General features: G+C 38.5%; 3 protein-coding genes across 10 annotated transcripts in view; 1 reads left to right on the top strand and 2 right to left on the bottom strand.

The window, feature by feature from the left end:
- Positions 1–2,478, bottom strand: part of LOC114153062 (ryanodine receptor 1-like) — a 49,352-nt gene extending 46,874 nt beyond the window's left edge. For 5 of the 6 annotated variants that reach the window (XM_028031327.1, XM_028031330.1, XM_028031329.1 and 2 more), the window contains exon 1: positions 2,278–2,478. In XM_028031327.1, coding sequence (XP_027887128.1) covers positions 2,278–2,325 — 48 coding nt within the window. In that variant the 5' untranslated portion in view covers positions 2,326–2,478. The remainder of the gene's footprint in view (positions 1–2,277) is intronic. The other variant, XM_028031332.1, reaches the window with a different exon arrangement.
- Positions 2,479–3,601: 1,123 nt separating this feature from the next.
- Positions 3,602–15,995, top strand: nfrkb (nuclear factor related to kappaB binding protein). 2 transcript variants are annotated; one of them, XM_028032467.1, is made up of 26 exons: positions 3,602–3,757; positions 4,159–4,300; positions 4,392–4,593; positions 5,840–5,967; positions 6,063–6,234; positions 6,732–6,836; positions 6,927–7,000; positions 7,080–7,161; positions 7,249–7,444; positions 7,551–7,662; positions 7,747–7,873; positions 8,590–8,667; positions 8,755–8,831; positions 8,933–8,979; positions 9,063–9,123; positions 9,208–9,382; positions 9,502–9,608; positions 9,770–9,893; positions 10,140–10,219; positions 10,854–11,050; positions 11,140–11,413; positions 12,267–12,446; positions 12,579–13,310; positions 14,234–14,337; positions 14,460–14,595; positions 15,479–15,995. In XM_028032467.1, the coding sequence occupies exons 2-26, from the start codon at positions 4,175–4,177 to the stop codon at positions 15,614–15,616; spliced, it is 3,834 nt and encodes a 1,277-aa protein (XP_027888268.1). In that variant the 5' UTR covers positions 3,602–3,757; positions 4,159–4,174; the 3' UTR covers positions 15,617–15,995. The 2 variants fall into 2 exon arrangements, with proteins under 2 accessions (XP_027888268.1, XP_027888267.1); XM_028032466.1 differs by having other exon boundaries at positions 14,457–14,595.
- A 1-nt stretch (position 15,996) lies between these two features.
- On the bottom strand, positions 15,997–22,130 carry tmem45b (transmembrane protein 45B). Of its 2 annotated transcripts, XM_028032473.1 has the most exons (7): positions 21,975–22,130; positions 21,752–21,846; positions 21,034–21,231; positions 19,607–19,819; positions 19,342–19,526; positions 18,228–18,370; positions 15,997–16,251 (listed from the first exon to the last, which is right to left on the bottom strand). In XM_028032473.1, exons 3-7 carry the CDS (start codon positions 21,221–21,223, stop codon positions 16,140–16,142), a joined length of 843 nt encoding a protein of 280 aa, XP_027888274.1. In that variant the 5' UTR covers positions 21,224–21,231; positions 21,752–21,846; positions 21,975–22,130; the 3' UTR covers positions 15,997–16,139. The 2 variants fall into 2 exon arrangements, with proteins under 2 accessions (XP_027888274.1, XP_027888273.1); XM_028032472.1 differs by lacking the exon at positions 21,752–21,846 and having other exon boundaries at positions 21,975–22,125.
- Between the last annotated feature and the right edge of the window lie 362 nt (positions 22,131–22,492).

Genomic DNA, 22,492 nt, shown 5'->3' with positions numbered 1-22,492 from the left:
AGCAACATTACAGATATGTCTTGATCTTTCGGGAACAGAGAGACATGTTTAAATGTGACCATTGAACAGCATGTCAGAGATGGGTGCAAGCTTTTGTTTTATCAAGACATGCCGTCTGTGAGTCTGATCACTGAGTTCTAGCATGAACGGAAACTCTTGAGGAGCTACATTTTCTTTTCATCCATTTGGTAACTTCCTGTAGCTAAATCCAGCAAGTAATCCTTTTTTATCCACTGTGATGCTGTTAAAAAGCTCTGGCAAGGATCTAAAACCTCATCTATAAGCAAATAGGTGTGTAGCTGTCAGATAACTTTTTTTTAACTGCTAGGGCAGCTCCTTGATCCAGTGGTGCCCAAAGCGAAGAGATCCACCACTGCCAGCGGGTAGCGATTTAAACATTTTAGCTGTTGGTTTTTTAAAAACATGTTCAGCATATTCAAATTAAAGATGGGATTTTATCTGGAGCAGCTTTCAATATCAATATATATATATATACAAAAACAAACTTATTATGGAGTTAAAAACCTTTCTGTGAAATGTCGTAATTCTCAATTTTTTTAATATATATTTTATATTTTTGTAAACAAAAAAGGAATGGAGGTTCCATTATTTCGGTAAAGCATGGCCTCCTTGCCATGGCAACAGTCACAGACTCTGTGCCAGCTTCGCTTCCTTTAGCGTTGGCAACATGCGGTGTAAAACATGAGCTCAACCTATCTTTTTCGTTGCAGCTGATCGGCTTTGAACAGTCTGATAGGATTGTTTGATGCTACGATCTCAGCAGAAACAGCAATAAATCAAGCAGCACTGTCCCCGCATGGACTGAAGCAAGCAGGTGCTGAATTGGGTGAAGCTTTGAACCTGCTAATCCTCACACAGTAAATATAGAAGCCAGCTGAGTTCAAGCCTAAACAGCGCCGGAGTGACAGTAACTTAATGACACATTGCTCACATATTTCATATAGTGCTGTGTTTCACACCAAGGGACAATATCTGAAGACACATCTAAACTCCATCATGTCAATGCGTTCACACATGACTTGTTTCTTCAAATGACTTCTTTAACACTTGATACATTTTAACCAGCATGTGAGCACTTTAAACGCACCCCACCCCTGCCCAGAAATGTAGTGCACAGATAATCAGAGTCCGGTTCAGGCCATAAGAAAAAGAAAACGTGAGCGACACAATGTTGGAGTATAAACACTGACCCTCCAAATAAAGAGTGTAACATTACCGCAGTTCGCTTGCCAACACACAGTGTCCTTCAACAGGCGGTGGCATGGGGATCAAAAAGTGAAATATGATACACCGGCAACGGATACTGCAGCAAAAATAAACTAAATGTCTCTAACACTTAGATATAATACACTGAAAGTACACAGGAGAAAAATGGTAAGATGAAGAAATGACTAAATCTTAATAATTTAGAAGAGATTTGATGAACAATGCTCTTTTGTTTTGTTTTTTTGTTGTTGTTTTTGGTTCCAGAATCATACACTGGTAAAATATAAAGCATTTTTGAATCTGTAACAGACTTGTATTAATGAAGAACAAGAAAATCTTTCATGACATAATATCACAAGGATCACTAAAATGTTGTCTAAAAACCTGTAATGCAAACATCTCTTTCTTTCTTTCTTTTTTACAAAACAGAGAACTAGTTTCGATCACATAAATTCAATTCACAACTTCAACTTCTCTGAATATCCAAACCACAATAAGAACCCACAATGCAGTATAATCATAAAGCATAGAGCAACTGAGTCAAATTATCCAAGTTCATTCATCTATAAGTATAAAGTTCTGCTTATATCCTTAGTTCCATGTTTGTTAAAAAATACAAATGATATTCTTACAAACATTGCTTATGCCTAAGACTTAAAAAATATATCATGGAGCTTCTTAATCATCTTCCTCAGAACATGAAAGTGAACTCCTATTCCGCCATCGACATTATTTGTTTTACAGGACTTACTTTTTAAATTGCATTAAAAAGGTCAACCTAAAGTTAAACCTGTTGTCAGACCTTCCTGTATAACACCTTCGATTGTTTTATGAGGTCTGTAGTTAATGTGTCACGAGACAAAACTAATATATCAAGTGCCAGCTGGGATATAAATAGAGAACAATGCAAAGAATAGCAGCCACCTGTCTTTGTCTGTCTCTGTTCTACCTAAGCAAAGAGCAAGTTACAGAAAAGCCCAAGATTTTTCCCTTTGCAATGTTTAAAAAAACGTGTACTTCATGCTGTGAATGGAAGCAAATAGCACTTACTGTACGCAGGAACTGGATCTCTTCCTCCCCATCAGCGCCTTCTGCCATCCTCCGAAGGTGTTAGGAGACAAAACTTGAGAGAAACAGGAATCGGCTGCATTCACGGATCTGTGACTTCGGAGAGCTGTTGTGTTCCAAACATAGAGCAGGGTTCTGAAGGACAAAAAATACATGTGACCCCCTGCTGCCACTGGCTTACCCAAGCTGAGTTATGAAGCTCAGGGATTGACTGTTCATTATTCACAGCTGTTCAGAAACAGCATCATGAAGAGGTGGAGCAAGCTGACAAACTCACATGGCTTACCTTCACAAGATGACAAATACCAATATTTTTTAACTTTTGTAATACTATTTTTCTTTTAAAAAATCTTCATACCATGCAATTACTAGTTTACTAATTTATTTTCTTTTTTTCAAAAATATTTTAATTCGGTTTGCAGTAGAATTGCCATTTGCATGATTTTGACCTTCTACTGATTTCTGATGGCAAAGAAGCAAATTTTGTGGAATATACCCTGTTACATGGTGATGGCAGCATCATGCTGTGAGAATGGGTTTCTTCATGAGGCACAAGGAATACAGGACAATCAAGGGCGTGCACAGAGAGACAACAGGTGGTGCTAGAGCACTACAATCTTCTTTACCTTTTTTCCATGTACGGTGTGTAGCCCAAGATAGCATTTCTGCCCCAGTGCACTGTACGATATTGAAGGATGTCATTACTTTGTAATTAAAAAGTAGTTGTAGTATGGTGACCAGTTATGTTGTACTCAACAAGCACATTGTACTATAAATATTTTAGAACTCTTTGTTCTGGGTGTAGTTAATTTAAAGCTGCAGTATGAAACTTTTATAAAATATGTCGTGACGATAGAACATGAGACAGATAGATAATTCTTTGAAAAAACTCAGTGTCATCTCCCTTTTCCCTGTAGCCATTTGTAGAAACACAATGACAGTCACTGGTGTACGCTGCAGAGTGTTGATGGAGAAGAAGCAACTTACCATAAAAACTTTGTCCGCCATCTTTGAGCCATGCCAACTAGACTGTATTCCAGGAGCTGTGGCCTAGCAGAGGTGTTGAAGAGGGTGCTGAGCAAAAAGTAAAAGGGTGAAATATTATATAGGCTTGTGTAATAATTTAAAGAAAGGCCAAATACTACTTAAAAATTGCCTAGCTAATGTTTTGTAGGAACATTATTTAGTTAAATGGTTTTAGTAAAGTTTATATTTAAACTCGGTCGAAAATAATAAGAACAATATTAAAATCCTAATGAACTGATCAGCAAACCACTAAACATTTTACATCGACAAACTAGTTTTATCTTATCACATTTCGTGTGGAAATGAACGCATGTCTTTACAGTCAATTTCCTCTTGGGGCAGCAGCGGGCACGTGTAGCATTCATTTCCAGTAGAACAAAAAAAGGAGTGCAACAGGGAAATAGTTCCCTATTATTCCAAAAACAAACGTTACAAGGTAAGACAGATTTACTTTCTGTTTTCGCTTATATATTACATTGCATTTAGTTAAAAATGTACACCAAACGAATCATGCCTGTACTAACTGGTAAAGTTAAAACGTAAGCGTTGCGTGTTTTTTCTTTTTAAATTAAGGTTAGCTTACATCTGTGCTGCTAGGTCACTAGTAACAGTCAGATTAGCTGGAGAACATGATTTTATCTTCACTTTATTTCGGAAAGGGTTGTACACCCGCAGACTGCTCTGACATTGGAGAATGGCTTTGATAAATTATTTTTCCACCTCGTTGTAAAACCATGAACGTTCGTAGGCAGAAACAGTGAACGATTAGTTACAGAAGGCAAAGAGGGAGGAAGATCAGAAAGACCTTGTGGTCGTCTTGTATTTTTCTGTTTGAAGCTTGGTGCAGAGAGGAATGGATCCGCTTGAACACATGCTGACAGACCCTCTGGAGCCTAAAGAGGAAGACGGAAGACAAATTACTGAGGAGTGTTTGCTTGGGAACTGTAAAGTGGACCTCCCAGAGGTTCTGCTGGAGGATGTAAGATTTTGGATATCTAGAACCTGGAACACATTTGCAGATAAAGATGTTGGCGCTTTTGCAAGCATGTTTTTGTTTCCTTTTTCCACAGCCTGACATTTTTTTCTCTGTGCTGAGTGAAAACACTTGGGATGAAGTACTGACAGACTCCCAGAGACAACGTCTTCAACAGTTTCTGCCACAGTTTCCTGACAACAATACAGAGGAGCAGGATCGTACCATCAGGGAGTTGTTCAACAACACCAACTTTAACTTTGGGAATCCACTCCATCTTGCACAGAGGCTGTTCAGAGGTGCTTTTCTTAAACACCTGCTTTGTTGCCCCCAAGCTTGTTCAGTTATTGAATTATTTAGTTTCAGAACTTTATTGTTTCCCGGAGAGTCTACAATATTATCAGTTAATCATTTGTCCACCTTTTTCTTATTGTTATGGTTGAACAAACGTAAAATAATGATAAATTTAATGCATATATGTTAGCATTTTCTTTTGATTTATGCACTTATTAAATACCTAGACCAATAGGCATTTAATACCTATTGGTACTAAAAACATTTCACATTAAGCCATTTTTTAACAACCAGTGAAAATATACAAAATGATTGCACATCAAACAGAACTTAATTCACCAGGTTTTTTTGTTGTTGTTTTTTATTTTGGTTCTTGTCAATTATGCTGATTTTTCAATAAATATTTCGATATGGCATTCATTTATGTAATTATTAAAAGCATTGGCCTTCAAACTGAAACATAGTGTTAGGTCTAATTGGTGATATTTTGAAGACAAATTATTGTCTAAAGCAGTGGTTCTCAAATGGGGGTACGTGTACCCCTGGGGGTACGTGGAGGTACTGCAGGGGGTACGTGAAGCTTTTCAAAATATCTTTAAAAAATCAGTAGGCTCCTCATAATAAGTCTTGGGAAAAATTAGTTTGTAAAAAGTTCGATAAAATATAAATGTGTGTTCATGCACTGAATTATTATTTATGTATATATTTAATTTTGTACCATTACAGAGACCAATATAATTTAGCAGCGTTTTGCATATTTCAGTTTTGACTGGTTTTATACCTTCCTGGTGGTCACCGTCTTCTGTTTTTCTTTTTTGTTTAACCATGCAATGTTTGCAATATGAATGTATTTGTCAGGTTCACTGATATAAGTTGTTTGGCTTTAATAAATCAGACAGTGATTTTACAGCACTGTACCTCTTTTTTATTCCAAAAATGTTTTGTCAGGGGGTACTTGACTAAAAATGTATTTTTAAGGGGGTACATCACTGAAAAACGTTTGAGAACCACTGGTCTAAAGTGATAAATATTCAAATTTTTCAGACAAAGTTTGAATATTTCTTGGTTATAAATGATGCTTTATTTTCCATTTAATTTGGGAAATCTTGAATGTATGTAATATAACAAAAGGTTATAGTACACCTTTGTTATGATTTGTGGCATCATCATACCTACCACATCTCTGTTGAAATGTAACTAAATGAGCCTTTACTCCTCTTCCTGATTACAATCCTGATCTTCTTCATCTAGATGGTTACTTCAATCCAGAGGTGGTCAAGTATAGACAGTTGTGTGCCAAATCCCAAAGGAAGCGCCAGCTGCATTCCCTTCAGCAGTATTACCACAGACTCTTGAAGCAGATTCTTGTTTCCAGAAAGGTTCAGATATTTATTTTGCATAGTAACAATTTATTTGCGTTTCGCCCACATCTTATTTCTTCAGCTTACATGTCTTTTTATTGTCTTTGGATAAGGAGCTGCTCGACTTCGCAGTTCAGAACAGTCTGGACTTTCCACCCAAACGACGGCTGCCAAACAGGACTCAGCCTGAGACACGGGAGTCGAGAGTAAGAAGAAGACTGAGCCGCATCCTGAAGGACGTCAAAGTTGAGTGTGAGGACAGCAATGCTTCCTCTGATGACGAAGGTCTGTCTTTAGTTTGAGATCTATCGCTGGAGACAGTATTTACCTGCATATAAGTTGAAATTTGTGTAAGAATAAGTGTGAGAACATAAACAGCATAGAAAAAAAATTATATCTTTATTATTTCCTAATCCAACTCTCTAAAAAATTTTTATTTTAGCAATTTCTTTGCCTGTTCATTAACACATCTGTATATCCGTCCATCTGTCTGTCTGTATCCACCCATCCATAGAAATTTCTCCCATAAATTTATTGAGAACCTTTGGATTTCTGCTTTAAAAATGCTAAAAAGAGGCAACTCCAGAAATTTGAATCTGGAAATATTTTCAAAACTTTGTAGGAACGTTGTCACCTCAGGGCTCAATACAATTAAACTGAATTTTGATTTTTTATTTCATAAACTGAATGAAACTGAAAACACCCAACAGCAGAAAATGAATATAGTCATAAAATATTTTGTTGACCATCGTTTTTCCGTTTTCCACCACTATGTATCTTAGACGTGTCAGTGTGGAATCCAGCCCCTCAGTCTCCGTCCTCTCCCACTCCTACCATCTCACTCAGAGTTCTTCCTAGCCTCTCTACCCCAGACATGAAGATTACAGGTCAGTGAGTTTTTGCCTTAAAGGTGACAGCAATGCTTTAAGCCGAAAATGCGTGCCCCAGTGTTCAAGATGATGTTTTTCTTTTTACAGAAAAAGTAGAATTAGGGGAAATGGATTTAAAAGTCATGCTGCATCACCATCGTGAGAAAAGGAAACGCCAGCCAGTAGGTTATGATTTGAGGAGAAACATTTGCAGGATTTAAACTTTCCTTGTGTATGTTATGACTATTTTGGTGTGTTAAGGATCATCCAGACTTGATAACCTCTGATATCCACCTTGGGGATGTCCTTTCAAGAGCAAACATTGGTCGGAAGGGAGCTTTGCGTAAGTAAATCTGCTTAAAGCAAACTGCTCTTCATTTAGGATTTTCACTCAGACCTGACCTCTTTTTTTTTTTTTATTATCAATCAGCACTTTTTGATTTGTTGCTTCCCAAGAAGAAGATGAGAGAAGAGAGAAAGAAGAAGAAACTCAAGGCGATAAAAGTGGAATCTGAGGATCCTTGTGAAATTCTGACTCCTTCAGACTCCTGCTCAGCACCACCAGTGAATATCATCAACTCTTTGCCAGAGGCGCCCTCCACACCTCTAGCCAACATCAAGGAGGAGTGAGTCTAGTTCCTCGAGACCATCCTGAAGCTTTTAACTGTTGCTTTGAATCTTTGAATCTGAGTCTTGGATTGTTTATTATTATTATTATTATTATTATTGCAGAATTGTGGAGGAAGCTCAAAGCAGCCCTGTTGCAGTTGAGGAAATAACCGCCAGTTTCTTCAGCTTGTTGGAAAGCATCTTCAGAGCAGAGGGTCCTGCCAGTACCTTGATGGTATGTCCTCATGTTAAAGTGCCACTTTAACATGAAATACAATCAATTGTGTTACCACATAGCTAATATGTCTTCATCTCTCAGTTGGAGGAAAAGGTTCAGACTTGGCAGTCCTCTCCAGCCAGTTCGCTCAACACCTGGTTTTCATCTGCCTCATGCTGGTCAGATCTAGTTCTTCAAGCTCTGCAGTTTCTTGCAGGAGAGACTAAAGGTAAACTATAATCAACACTGGAGCGAGCTGAAATAGTACATTTTGCACTCATTTTTATTTTAAAGCACATCTGAACCTACATAATTTTTATTTTTATTGTAAGCCTTATTACTCCCATCAGAAAAGTGGTTTTAAAGACGAAAGTTTAAAACTTTCATGTTTTAGTGGATTTTCTTTAATTCACACAGGGTTAAAATCAACAGGTTTTTTTAAAACCTGGTCTAATTAACTAGTCTTAGTATCTGACAATAACACTTTTCTCCAGGAGACATTTGATTTGTCCCTGTTGGACGCTGCAAGTTTCAGTACGTGTTGATTTTAAAGGTGGAAGTTTCTTTTCTGCAACTTGGTAAAGAATATTTATACAAATATTGCAGGAATATTTCTGTACATATTTATACATGGCTATGTAATCTTTACCCACAATGAGTTAAAACTTGTCACCCAGTTCTTGTTCAAAATGATTGAAGATGAATGTCGTATAGTCGCTCTGTCCTTCAAAAGTGGAAAAAGAACTGTTGAAGTTAATAATTAAAAGCTGAAGATATAACATTATTCATAAATGTTAAAAGGAGAACATTTTTATGGTGCTGGAATTGGAATCGAACCAACAACTCTCCTATTGCAAAACGACTTTGTCCTTGATTAATGTACCGGTATTTAAACTTCTGACTGGAATGTAAGAAGTAAAATTTCTCACTTTTTTTGTCGATCAGATGGCATGATGGCGCTCCCTAGTGGCTTTTCTCCGTTTGTGGAGTTTGTCGATGATTTTCAGCAGTGGAGATGGATCGGTAAGGCGGCTCGTTTAATGTCTTACCTTCTTGATGGTTGTGTTTTGTGTCCAGAATGTTTGGATTCAAACCAGTGGTTTCTTTCAGGCCCCACTCAGGACACAGAAAAGGACCTCATTGCGCTCTGTCAACTCTGGCTGGACTCCAAAGACTTCGTTGTCAAAGTTGTACAAATATTCAATTTTAGTTTAAAGTAGTTATAATTTTCAGATTTTCACTTTATATAACACTGTTTCTTTGTTTCTATTATTATTTTTCTATATAGACAGAGAATGAAGACCTGTTGGAGCTTACGTCACCCACTCCCAAACTGTGAGCCTTTAAACATGTTACTGTATTTTGTGGGGGGTTTTTTACAGCGTCAAAATAACTGTTTATTGCCTTTACTATTGCAGTTCAACTGATTATGTGGTGCGGCCGAGCACCGGAGATGAGAAACAAGTGTTTCAAGTTCAGGTTTGTGCGTGCTGCTGCAGTACTTGCACTATTTCACACCTAATCTTGACGTAAGCTCTCTAAATTTTATGTTTTGTCCAATAGGAGCAGCAGCGATATAACCAGCCTCACAAAGCCTTTACCTTCAGGATGCATGGCTTCGAGTCCGTGGTGGGGCCAGTTAAAGGCGTGTTTGATAAGGAAATGTCCTTAAATAAAGCCAGAGAACACACACTGCTTCGCTCTGACCGACCACCATACGTCACCATCCTCTCTCTGGGTTAGAAATCTTTTATGTTACCACGCAGGAACAGTATGCTGGGTTTTTTAAATTTTTAAAAAACATTACTGAAAACCATTCCTGCCTCTATTTATCTTTTTTTATTTATTTTTTTTCAGTTCGGGATGCAGCTGCCCGGTTACCCAATGGAGAGGGAACAAGGGCGGAAATCTGTGAACTTTTAAAAGATTCCCAGTTTCTTGCTCCAGATGTCACAAGCGCACAAGTACTGCTATTGTTTTCCTCTATTATCCTGCTTTTTTGCTTGAGTAATGTAAGGGTTTGCGGGTTTGCATAACTTATTTGTTCACTTTGCAGAAATGGACGCTGACTTTGCATTAGACTTCCTGGTTTTACCTGTTAATAGACAGCTTCTCTTCCCTTTAGGTGAACACAGTTGTCAGCGGGGCTCTGGACAGACTTCACTATGAGAAGGATCCCTGTGTGAAGTACGACATCGGCCGCAAACTGTGGATTTACCTGCATCGCCTCCGCAGTCAGGAAGAGTTCGGTAATCAGGAATCTGCTTTAGAAAAGCACATTTTAACTAACTACATTATAACTAGTGATTGTATAATAACTAGTTATATAATGCATAATTAGTACAATTTTGAAAATTGAAAGTTATATACTGGAAATATGTATGTCTGTTTTGCTTTTTATAAAGCTATTTACCAGATTGGTGTACATGTTTTAGTCATTTCTGCTTCCTGAGCTCAAATCAGCGTGAGGTCATACTGTTCTCTGCTTCATTCAGAGAGGATCCATCAGGCTCAAGCTGCGGCTGCAAAAGCAAGAAAAGCTCAGCAGCAAAAACCCAAACCAGCATCTAAACCGGTGAGTTCACTGCCTAAAATGTATTAAATAAAAATGGTCTGCATTTGGTTTTTTACTCTTAAGTAACTACTTTTTGACTTGACCCACTGTTGGGAAAATAAGCACTTTTGAGCATTTTTTGATTTACCAGCATGATTGGGAAATATAAGGGAAAAAAACTTACCTCCATTCACTTCCTGTCAACTTACCAGCCTCCTTGTTTCTGCTGAAGAAGAGTATCCCCACAGCATGATTCTTCCACTGCTGTGTTTCACCATAGGGATGATGTGTGGTGTTAGTTTATCGTCACGCATAGCATATTGAAACAAAAAACTAGCTCTCATCTGAGCAGAGAGCCTTATTCCACTTTGGCAGAGACTCCAAACAGGTCTTCTTTCAATAATAGTTTTCTTCTTGCCTCTCCTTCACTAAAGCTGTATTTGTGAAGTGAATGACTAATAATTCTCCCACCTGAGCTTTGGATCTCTGCAGGTTGGTGTTGGCCTATCACATAAAACTTATTGACGCAATTGAAGTTTGCTTTGTGAAAAAATCCAAGGGCGTTTTATCGCTTTATCACTTATCATTTGACTAATTAATTTAGTTTTTTTGCTTGTAGTTGTAAAAGAAGGTCATATTTGTATTCATATTGTAGAAGTCTGGAAGTAAAGACGGAAGCAGCAAAACACCCGGATCTCTGGAGGCCGGACTGGACCTGGGCTGTAATTCCATGTCTCCAGTCCCAACAACTCCCACCCCAAACACTCCTGGAACCCCCAAATCACCTCTACATCTCTCTGCTACCACACCAACAAAGACCGGAGTTCCAGACACGCTGAAAACCAGCCCAGGGTCAGTCAGACTGAAGCTTTTCTTTTGTTCAGTACTTTGATTTCATCTGTCCAGCTTGAATGTGCATCTTCTTTTTCTCTCTCTGGCAGTGTTCTCCTCGTCTCTCCTCCATCGCTGCCTCAGCTGGGAACGATCCTACCCACGAGTCAGGCTTGTCCGCCGGCCTCCCAGCCAGTAACTTCCCAGCAGGCAGCTCGGATAGTGAGCCACCTGGCGGCGGGCTCCCTCCCTCAGGTCCGGGTCGTTTCCACTCAGCCCAGCGGTCTGGGTCCATCAGCAGCCGCTCAGCAGGCCACTCTGGTGCATCAGACATCGCACCAGATCCGGATGCCTGTGTCCATGGCAGCCAAGGGCATTTCACAGGTACGTTAAACACAGAGGGCTAACTGTTTGGCTCCTACTTTTTTACATTTTAAAAAGGAAACAAAACAGGTTAAATCCCGTATATAAAAAATTTATTTGGGTAAATTACTTGCAAATATACCATGCAGATCTGAGTGAAAGAGAATTGTAGTTTCAGTTAAAATGAACACCAGATTTCTGCAGACACTATTTGTTCTGCAACGGGCACAAATAGCTCTATAATTATACGTACATAGAGGCGGGTCTTCACCTACATGCTTTTATAAAGCGCCATTTAATCATTGTCAGTCTTGGGTTGAGCTATTTTAGGAACTGATCTGATCTCTGCATTACAAGCAAGAACAAACTGTGATTGCTAAACATTAAGCATCAGCAGTAAGCTCCCTGCATCTGTCACCAAGTATGTTTTGCTTTTTTTGTGTCCTGTCTGGCAGTGTGGTACTCAGAATTGTTGTCCTTGTGTCAAGGTGAGGCCCAACAGATTTACTTTCTCAAGCGAAGCATTGCAGAGTTTGCTATGATTCTTCACTTGATGTATATATATAACATTATTAGAAATTGCTTTGGGTTTATTTCAAATGTAATGGAGACAGAAGTAATCTAATTAGAAAAAAGAGTTAATCCCAGTCAATCCAGCAAGCTATGAAGAGGTTTGTTAGAGAACATGAAAATCAAGACTAGTGATGAGTTAATGTCCACTTCAATCTATCTGATCAATACCAATAAAGCACATTGAAGTTTTTAACTGTGTTGTGACAAAACACAGTGACATTCCAGAAATATAAACACTTATCAAGAAGCTGTACTTTTTTTTTAACAGTACATATATATATTATTTTCTCTTGTGCAATAGGCTGTTGTTTCTGTGCCTCTAAGAAGTCCGTCTGGTAGCAGTCCTGTCCAGGTTCCAACCAGTCTCTCTGTGTCGGCTATTAACGTGACCAAACCTCAGACCGGTTCTCCAGGTAGCCCCGCTAACAACCCCACTCCTCCAGCTGTGCTGCAAGGTGTCACCTCCCCGAACATCAAACAGGTAAAGAATTTTATTCCGGCATGCAAGACTGAGGTTTTGATTGAGAATGCTGGTTATGAATCCAAAATCCATATACCTAAAAAAAGAAAGTTTGTGATTTCTAAGTTAAAGTTTCATCTGCTGCTGCTTCAGGTTTCCATCACTGGGCAGCTGGGAATGAAGACTCCAGGTGGAGGAGGAATTCCAATAACTGCAACAAACTTGCGTATCCAGGGTAAAGATGTCCTCCGTCTCCCCCCATCCTCCATCACCACCGATGCTAAAGGCCAAACAGTGCTGCGGATAACCCCCGACATGATGGCCACTCTTGCCAAATCTCCAGTCGCGACTGTAAAGCTCACCTCTGACTTCCTGGGCGGGGCCGCCTCCGGCAGCAAGAGCATATCAGCCACGCTCCACGTAGCACCGCCTCACCCTTCACCGTCACCTGCCTCCGCTACCCCACCCAGCACCGCGGAGGCGCAGTCGGCTAAATCGGGCTCCATCGCCTCCACCTTGCTGAAAGCTGGAGGAGAAACAGCCATAAGGCTGATGCCGACTTTGGCCGTCAGCGTGGCCGACCAAAAATCCAGGACCTTCTCCACCGTGGCGTCCCCAGACAAGAGCAGCGCAACCATCCGCATAATGCCCGGCCTTGGGGTCATTCCCCAGAAACAGGGTCAGACCATCACCATGACAACCGCCAGTGGCAGCAAACCACTAGCAGCGTCTACATGTGGCAACATAGTGACCATGGCAGCCAGCGTTGTGGCTGGAGCTAAAGGCATCACCGTGGCTCCCGCAGCCTCCGGTTCACCGCTGTCTTTGGGAGTGACTACCGCGACTGTGAGACAAGTCCCTGCTTCGGTTGTTACAACACAAACGGTAAGAAAATGTCCGTCTGAAGGTAAAACCGAACGTCTTTCACCAAAAGAATGTTAGTCTAAGGTTCTAAAGTGTTCAAAATCCTTAAACATGTCACACACTTCAGTGTGTTTAATTGGAATTTTATGTGAAAAACCAACAAAAAGTACCGCATCATTGTGAAAGGGATGGAAAAGGATACACAATTTTCAGTTTTTTTGTTAGCTTGTTTTTTACAAATTAAAATCTGAAGTGTAATGTGAAGTCCCGTCGTGCTTTCTTCACTTTGATACCCCAAAATAAAATTTTATATTGTAAAACAATACCAAAAGCACCGCACTTTTCAGATTCTTGGTTGGCAAAGAAATTTCATTCCTCGTCACAAATCGTGTTTGTCAAACAAAAAATAAACTAGTTACATTTGTCTGTTGAAATGTCTAAAAAATTGAAGGTGTATGAATACTTTTATAATCAGCGCCAAATGTTTTGAGCATTTATTTTCCCACCAACTTTACCAATGCGGTGCTTCATCTTTTTGTGAGGTGAGCCAAGTTAAACTTCTGTGGCCAAAGGTTTTTATTGAAAAACCTTTGGCCACAGCTGCAGAAGGAGGAGTCATATAATCACCTTCTAGAAGAATGGAGTAATTCTCACAGAGAGCTATCAATTTTCTTTTCTTTTATTTTTTTTTTTAGATATTTTGTTTCAACTCGACTATAAAAATCTCATCGCCAATGTTTTGAACATTACTTACACTGAAACCTGAGCTGTTAGAAACTGAGATGATCTCTGATTACATTTAATTATAATGCATAGGGACTCTTGCTGCAAATACTAATCTTGCTAGGGGAGTTACTGATTTCTTCAGTAGCAGTTATTTTAAATGATCCACCCAGCTGACGCGGGGGAGTTTATATTTTCTTTGCTGTGATTGCGATCGGTAGGGAAAGCTACCTGCGCGGATCACTGTGCACTCCGTCCTCAACCAACCCCTGAAGAGCAAGAGTGTGGTGACGACTCCGATAGTCAAAGGGAACCTCAATACAAAGTGAGTCCGTTTAGTGCCGATTCTGGTTGAGTTTAAATAAAAAACAAATCTTTCTTCAGCCTGAGATTTTTTCTCTTTATACTTTATTCTTAACATGACTTAATTGTTTTTTTCCTTAGCAGTATCAGCAGCCTGGGTAGGAACATCATCCTAACCACGGTGCCTGCAGGCACAAAGCTAATAGCGGGGAACAAGCCGGTCAGTTTCGTTACCGCACAACAATTCCAGCAGCTTCAGCAACAAGGCCAGGCAACACAGGTTAGTATGGGCCATTAAACACAATGACATTATTCCAGAAAACTGTTTGGCACATTATGGAGAATGTTGTAATAATTTTCATTATTAATCCATCAACAAATGTTTTTGAAAAATTTATTATGTTAAGGAGCTTATTTTTCTTTCTTTTCTTGTTATTTTGTTATCCAAATTTGGCATCTATGAATGTAAAAATATTATTTTATTAGCTCTGATCAGATTTTATCCATTAACATTGGGTAAGTAAGTAAAAAATGATATGCTTGGTTGTAGAAATGTTTGCACATTAATGTACAGCAACTGGAAAATACTAGAAAAGACTATTAACTTTTCTAGTCTAAAATTTTCCTCAAGCTTTTATTTTATGGAATTGTAGCAGAGAGGCATTCAGCATCATTAAAAATAACTTGGTGACTTTGTCTTGAGTGGCTCATCATGTTCAAACATCTGCTTATTGTCACCAGGCATGAAATACTCCAGTACTTCACACAACTACTGCTCATAAAGTCTTGATGGTTTATCTAAAACATTGAAGTATAAAGACACTCTATCCACTAATATTCTTTTTTATTATTATTTATGTAGTTAGGATACTCCTAAGTAATGACTAGAGCCGAACTCTTCTAAATTAGGTAGCACCTAAACACAAGAGTTGTGTTCTCTTAACAAGTTTATTGATAAGGATTATGTGCCAACTGAACATATCAAATCGCTATGACAACTAGTCAAGGTAGCCGTATTTTGACACGCACATCAAAAGCTTACAAAACTCATTTATGCCGTATGCTTTGATTCTGAATGCGTTTCACTCACATTCTGTTTTCTTATCTGATTAAATGAAAGTTATCCAGGACGTGTTTAGGCTCACCAAATTAAATCTCCTCAGGTTCGGATCCAAACGGTCCCGACTCAGCAGCTCCAGCACGTGGCAGCCAGTTCCCCCAAACCCGTTTCAACAGTGGTTGTCACGACAGCACCACCATCTAAATGTACACCCGATCCTCCACCCGCTCCTCAGCAATGACTTGACCAGCGATACGTGTTACTGTGAGGGTTTGTATGAGATTGACATGTTTTCTGTTTGAGAGTGTCGACATATTTAAGGTATTTTCTGAAATGTTTTCTCCTTTACGATCTCCACATTGTTAGTCTAAATTATTTGGAAGCAGAGTGATTAAAAAGTTAGACCCTTTGATTTCCAGACATTTGCTACTGAATGAGTAATTTGAATGAGTTTGTCATTTGAAAATTTCATAAATCAGATATGGTTGGATTTATTTGAATGTTGTGATTTTTGTTCTTCTGCAAGGTGATGTATTTAAAAACAGATCATAATGTTTCATGGTTTTCCCAATTTTTAAAAATCTTTTTCCTAAAGAACAAATAAACCACACTAATATTTAGGTTTGTCTTTTATTTCAAAAAGATAGTTTATTTGGCCAAACATCTGGCTTGTTCAAACATATGAAGCATTATTTTCTCATTAACACGTATTGAAATGAAATTTTGATTTAAAACAGAAAATAGAGAGAGCAGTAACCATTGTTTTACTCTTCATCCGACTCTTCAAGTAAAGCTTTCTGAGAGCTGGTCTTAGAGGAAGTGTTTCGCATTCCGATCTCTATATCCCGTCCTTTTGCTGAGAATCTTGTTGTGGTACTGTTGGAACAAAGATAAAGGCGAGGCAGTTTATTTTTATAACATTTTCAGCAACGAGGCAATTCAAAGCGCCTCACATGATTTTACTTTGCCATAATAGTGGCAAAGTAAGAGGACAAAATGACAGGTTGAAAGTGACTATAGTTAATAATACACCAGTTATTGATCAAAGGTAGCTCTAAGCAAATTGATTTTTATTGTTAAAGAAACGCAATCCCCTAATAAAAAAATCATATTTTATAAATGACTGACTTTAAGATTCCAAATAAGTCACTCAAACTGAGAGGAAATGATGCATTTAACACTTTCTGGAGATGAAACGAAAATAAATCAGATTTATTCCCAAGACTTGATTGCCAAAATATAGCTAGCATTAATTTTACTTTGGAAACTCTAAAAGTGCACACCTATGGTAAAAACTAAATGTGCTTTTATTTCTTGGGTTTTGTCAGTGCAGACTGACTGTAGGTAGTCAGTGGTGCAAAAGTAGGCAGTGTCTTTTTAAAATGTCCACCCGATACTACACCGTCCTTGGAAATAAAACCTCTGGCAAAAATACAGATGGTAGTGGGAAGACACAGGCTAAGCAATCACAGTGAAGTTTTATAGGGGCATTAAAATAAATGTGTCGGTGACATTCAGTGGCACCCAGTGGGTTTGATATCAGACAGAATGGATCAGGAGAGGAACCACAGACCCGTCAGAACCTAAAGAACCAGACATCAGTCTCTACATTCCTCAATCATTTCCTGATATTATTTCACCATTTTATTAATGTGGGTTGCCAGTTTGAATAAGGCTTCCTATCAAGCTATAAGAATGATGGAAAACATGCTGACAAAATGCCTCAGACCTGCAGACACAGGCTAACAGAAGCGGCTCTTTGGCTCAGTTGTACAAGTTTATGTCCGGGGGGGGCGCCGGTGAGATGTTCGCATCCACCTCAAAAATATGCAGTTGTGCCCCTGTAGGTAGTAATGTGCCTTTTGTACCAAACTTTATATTGATTCACTTGAATGCAGAATTCAGACCTTATTTAGCAATTAACTTTTTAATTCATCCTCTTTGTGAAACTTCTCATTGACTGTCTACTGAATGTCTGTCAAGTCAGCAGTCTTTTTACCTGATGTGGGAGTTTTCATCTGCTGTAAACCATAATCATTCAACAGACAAACTTAATTTGATCTATATGGAATCTATCTGAAGATTATTCATAATCAAAATTAGTCACACACACCTTTGTGAAGTAGAATTTGTTTAGTAAATTTGAAATGATGGAGGGCTCCAAAACCAACCTGGCTTTATAAGAAAAGTGATTGCATCCACCTTTATAAATAACAGAAACATGGAGTCTTCTCTAGCAGAAAATACTCAGGGAGAATCTTTGGCTGCCAGTTTGTGGCATTAAACTCAAGTGAATGTGGGTTATAGATCAGCAACCAAAAGGACAACAGCAAATGAGAATGTGCCAAAATTCCTGTAACAGTGATGTAATGACATTGTTATCATAAACGCTTGATGCGTCTATACCACTACTGTGTGTGGGAAAAAAAAGATCCACTGGTCTCGTTCCCACAAACAACTTCGTAAACACTCTGCCCATTTCTTCCATTGTTCAAGTACTTTTTGTGCTGATGTAATCAAAGTCATTTTCATGCTGCATTCCAGCACCGGTTAATCTTGATGATGGCAACTTAGAGCCAAACGGCTCTTAACTGCTGTTATAGTGTCTTCTTATGATCAAGCAACTCCACTAATACTAAATTTAAAACAGAAATCTGCAAATATTTTTGATAAAAAGAGACACCTGGATGTTTTGCATCTGTTCAAAAAAATCTCTTGATTCAGTTTGTGAGGAAACCATCGAAAAAAAGTAAGTGTATTCCAAATACTTTATTCTGTTCTGATCTGCAGCCACTGTTACTTAACTATTCAACATTTTAAATCCTGCAAAGGTTGATAGATGAGATACTTACAACCAAACTATGGAGGCGGTGCAAGAGACCAAAATTAGAGACAGCGCTAAATGCCAGCAGAAGCACATCGTGACGAACATCATGTTGTCATGTAGTTTCAGGTCCCACGTGTCTCCATTTAAGGGGTAAAGAACAACTCCAATCTGGAACAACAAAAGGAGCCAATAAGACAACATTTACATATCAGATTTAGTTAGGTTAGAGGCAAAATTACAGCTGAATTTAACAAGCATGCTTGGATTAGAATCGTCTATGTTCCACACTGACCCTCCATAAAACAAACTGGGGTGAAAAACATCTTAAAACAGGTAATTTGTCAGTTATAAATGTTTTCACTTTCTGAATGAATACCTTCTAGTTCTACTGTAAAGTGATATCAATGTACTGAGTACAATGACACAATCATTGTAGCCCTTTATAGCTTATCACTGATCTACAACGTCTTACAATGGCATCCGTAACTCTTGAACTTCCTTGTGTTCGTCATTTTAAAGCTACATACTTTATATGTACAGTATGTTGCTTTAAAATACAATAAAGCTGCATTCTTTATTGTATTATTGTATTGTATTCTGTTGTGATTTCATGTGACAAACTTTCTTTTAGGCCTTTACAAACCTCTTGTTTGTAAAGGTTTTTGTTTCCTTTACAAATTAAAGTGAAAAGTCTTCAGCACCTCTGAGTTAGTATGTCAGAATTATCTTTTGTTTTGGCCTCTAGATTCTTTGAACATTTACACACTACCATGTTTGCCTATTTGTCTTTGCAAAAATCACTAAAGCCAAGTCAGAGTCGAATATACTTTGATCTAAACTTAATTTAGTTTTCATCTCATTTGGTTTCTTTCCACATGTTTGATTAAATTACAACACAGATGGATTCTATTTACAGGTGCCTCAATAGGTTGCACTGGATATTTTTTTAGGAGTATCCAAGAAAAGAGTTGAACACAAATGATTAAAATTCAATAAAGTTATATGTAATGTGACAAAAAAAAAAGGTTGAAAAGTTCTAGGTGTGTGAATACGTTTTCAAATTCCCCATAAATTAGCGAGATAAGCCAGACGCTAAATAATACAAATAGTCAGACAAGACAAAATCTTTCTTGGATCACCTGGTAGAACCAAGAACCCTGCAGGATGAACATGTCTGCCCTGAACAGCTCCAGAAGAATGTTGTTTCTTATGAAGACCTCCAGCATGGTGCTGGCCGATCCAGTGAAGACGGCAAACAGCAGCAGGGTATGGATGTGAGCATCCAGGGGCTCCCGGCCGTGCACATGGTACAAGAAGAGAAATCCTGAGTGATCCAAATGAAATCGTGTAACACAGATCAGAGACGAGCAATGAAAAGCAAAAAAAAAAAAAGAAGTTATTTACCTTCAACAAAAAGAGCCAAGGAGAGAGCAAGGCGATCGACACCAACCGGCACCCGTTTGGTTGTTACGCTGGCAATCAGTGCTATTCCTGAGATCCCAAAGAACAAATACATGGTGCTGTGCTGCCAGTTCATCAGCTTGACCCATAAGGCGTTCTCCCGATCATAGAGGCGGGCGTGTGGACCGTCCACAACAAACTGCTCCACCATCATACCTGTCACAGTCAAATCAACATGCAAATCAGATGAAGGGGCAATGTAGCATTTTGTGATGTAGCAACCGCAAGCTTCACCACGTTACATGATGTTGGTTTGTAACATCATATCCCAGCTGAAGGAAAGTGATACTTGGTTTTCAACCTTTTTTTTTCTTTTTCCAGACAATACTCAGTTTAGTCCCCTTTACTTTTAAATCAAAAAATAAAAGCAGTCAAAGAGCCGTTGCCAACTAAAGAGAAGCTGCAAGTCAAAGAATCTTCTGATGTAACAGTTCTAGTTGCATTTAACAAATTTGGACTTTGGGGAAGAATGGCAAGACTGGAAGACATATAAAAGAATGAGCTGTGGTCAGATGAGCCAAATAATGTGTGAACCTAAAAATCAACACCACAACTCAATCTGAATATACCTAATATTCCTAATGGTGAAACAGTGTAGTGGCAGCATAATGTTGGAAATGTTTTTAGCACCACAGAAAACGAGAGCTGGTCAGAGTTAAAGAGTTGATTAATACTCAGTTTTCAGAAAAGTTTGTTTAATTTAAATGGTTTCTGGGTCTCATTCTTTTAAAATATGCTCCTTATTTCAGGAATAACCTCCAGAACACATTTAAGTTACTTTTGTTACCACTTAGTAACCTAAAAACAACTGTTAAACACAGTTCTTAAATTACGTTTTCCTTTTTTAGCAATAAATTTGCTTTATACCATATTGATTACTGTAATACTGTTTTAGATTTGTAGTTTCCAATTCATGTATCGAAAGTTTTTGCTGCTTAACTTGACCAGCAATCCTAAAGGAGCTATAATTTCTCAATGGGGTATTACTGGTAATATAAAATAAACTTAGTAAAGTAAATAATATGAAAATATGGGTTTAAAAACATTTTTACAGCAGAAAAAGGCAGAGTTTTTTCCATCATAGCCAGGGCTACTACATAAATATGACGTATTTATGTAGTAGAATGTTCTCTACCCAATCTGACTGATCTATTTTGCAAAAAAGGAGCAAAAAACGTTCAATTCAAAAAGAACTGCAGCTGTAATTGCCTCAAATTGATTGAAAACAAATACCAGGATTTTTTAGATTTTGTTTCCTTGCAGCTTCAGAACTTCATGTTGGCCTAGCACATAAAATCCAAATAAAATACATCAAACGTGTATTTTATTTGGACTGTAAGCAATTAGGGTGGGTTTGAAGGGAAACTGACCAACAAATGATGCAAAGACTTGGAATCCTCCTTCAACGTATTCCATCCTCCTTAAGAAAGGAGGCATGCCCTGTCTTCCTTTGGGTTGGCTCGTCCTCCAGTAGTGTAGGAGGACATGCTTCACTGTTAGCCAGAAGCCATACAACAGGAAAAAAGTGCCTGGTATAGCATGTCCTCCAAAATTGGCCATTGTTTGGCCTGAAAACAAAAGAAATGAAGTTTTGCTTAGTCATGTCACACGCAAACGCAACTGTTTTTTTTTTGTTGTTGTTTTTTTTATTTAGGTCAGTTTATCTCCTCTGCCATAAAAACCATTCAGCTCGGAGAAGTTAAGTTATAAAACTCACTAATCTGCTTAAACAACAGCATCTGGCAATGGGAAACCCACATTCCTCAGATGTTTAATGTCATAGGACAGGTGTTTAATTTATAAATACAGTCAGGCATATCCTGCATCATACCCAAACAGGAAGAGTTTATTTACAGCCATGATAGTCTCTTATTTGTCTTGCAAAACTGGCATTCAAATCTCACGTTTTTTGTTTTTTTTTTGCTTCGGAGGCAGAGCTTAAAAAATAAATAAATAAAACAAGATTCCAGACTAACATATTCCACTTTCTAGAAAACAATGGAAGGCAGTTAGCCTTCACTGCTTTTTTTTTTTTTTTAACACAGGTGTGATACTGGGCATACACTATGGGTGTGTACAGTCACCTACTGAGTCAGGTGGACAAGTTTTTCCTGATCAGCCTTGTTTGACAATACGTGACTTCTGCGTTACCAACATCTACTCTAATGCCAGCATCAAGAAACCTGAGCATAACAAGCACAAAGCAAAGCAAACGCTTTTTCCTATGTCAAGTGAGAAGCTGATTTTACATGAGCTAAATGTTAAGATAAACATCTCCTTTTACAATAATTAATGACCTAATTAAACATACCTTCTTCTCTCAGCTGTTTAATCCCCCCAAAAAAGCTTTTAGTTCTCCCTGCCGGTCAGATTCACACCGAGAGCTCCCTGCTCTGTGTAAACCGTGCACACCTGTTGTGTTTCTCCCCTAACCTGTACTGCCACAGCACATAACCACACCCCTCATTTGCAACAGCTTCAGTGAGCTGTAGCACATCCCTCTGAGACACCATCCAGGCAGGCAGCGCCTGCTCACAGCAGCTTGTTTACCCAGGCATTCATTTAACAACAAAAGCAGCGCGTGCCACCCGGAAACCCACTCAAGTTTTTGTGGTATTAGAAAAAATACGTTTTAAAAAAATATATTTAGATAATTCTAGTAATTATCTAAATAAAGTTTTTAAAAAAACCCCTCATTTTTAGTTTTTGATAAACAGCTGGCACTGAATTAAAACAGCCAAGGCAGTTTGGAGAGATTTAGAGGAAATGACATGCATGCAGTGGAAACACAGATACATGATTTGGTTAATGTGTAAGCCGTGTGCACAG

This window comes from Xiphophorus couchianus, chromosome 11 (assembly GCF_001444195.1).
Source record: "Xiphophorus couchianus chromosome 11, X_couchianus-1.0, whole genome shotgun sequence".
NCBI lineage: Eukaryota > Metazoa > Chordata > Actinopteri > Cyprinodontiformes > Poeciliidae > Xiphophorus > Xiphophorus couchianus.
Note: the sequence above shows the minus strand (reverse complement) of the source record. Positions and strands in the feature narration are given on the sequence as shown.

What these genes read in the sequence shown, in the direction of transcription:
- nfrkb (XM_028032466.1), top strand. Translation starts at nt 4,175, where the DNA reads ATGGATCCGCTTGAACACATGCTGACAGACCCTCTGGAGCCTAAAGAG. An exon ending in AGATTCTTGTTTCCAGAAAG is followed by an intron (nt 5,968 to 6,062) that starts GTTCAGATATTT and finishes TCTTTGGATAAG; the next exon opens with GAGCTGCTCGACTTCGCAGT. An exon ending in TCAGCAGTGGAGATGGATCG is followed by an intron (nt 8,668 to 8,754) that starts GTAAGGCGGCTC and finishes GGTTTCTTTCAG; the next exon opens with GCCCCACTCAGGACACAGAA.
- tmem45b (XM_028032473.1), bottom strand. Translation starts at nt 21,223, where the DNA reads ATGGCCAATTTTGGAGGACATGCTATACCAGGCACTTTTTTCCTGTTG. An exon ending in AGTCTTTGCATCATTTGTTG is followed by an intron (nt 19,820 to 21,033) that starts GTCAGTTTCCCT and finishes TGACTGTGACAG; the next exon opens with GTATGATGGTGGAGCAGTTT. An exon ending in ACCGCCTCCATAGTTTGGTT is followed by an intron (nt 16,252 to 18,227) that starts GTAAGTATCTCA and finishes TTGTTCCAACAG; the next exon opens with TACCACAACAAGATTCTCAG.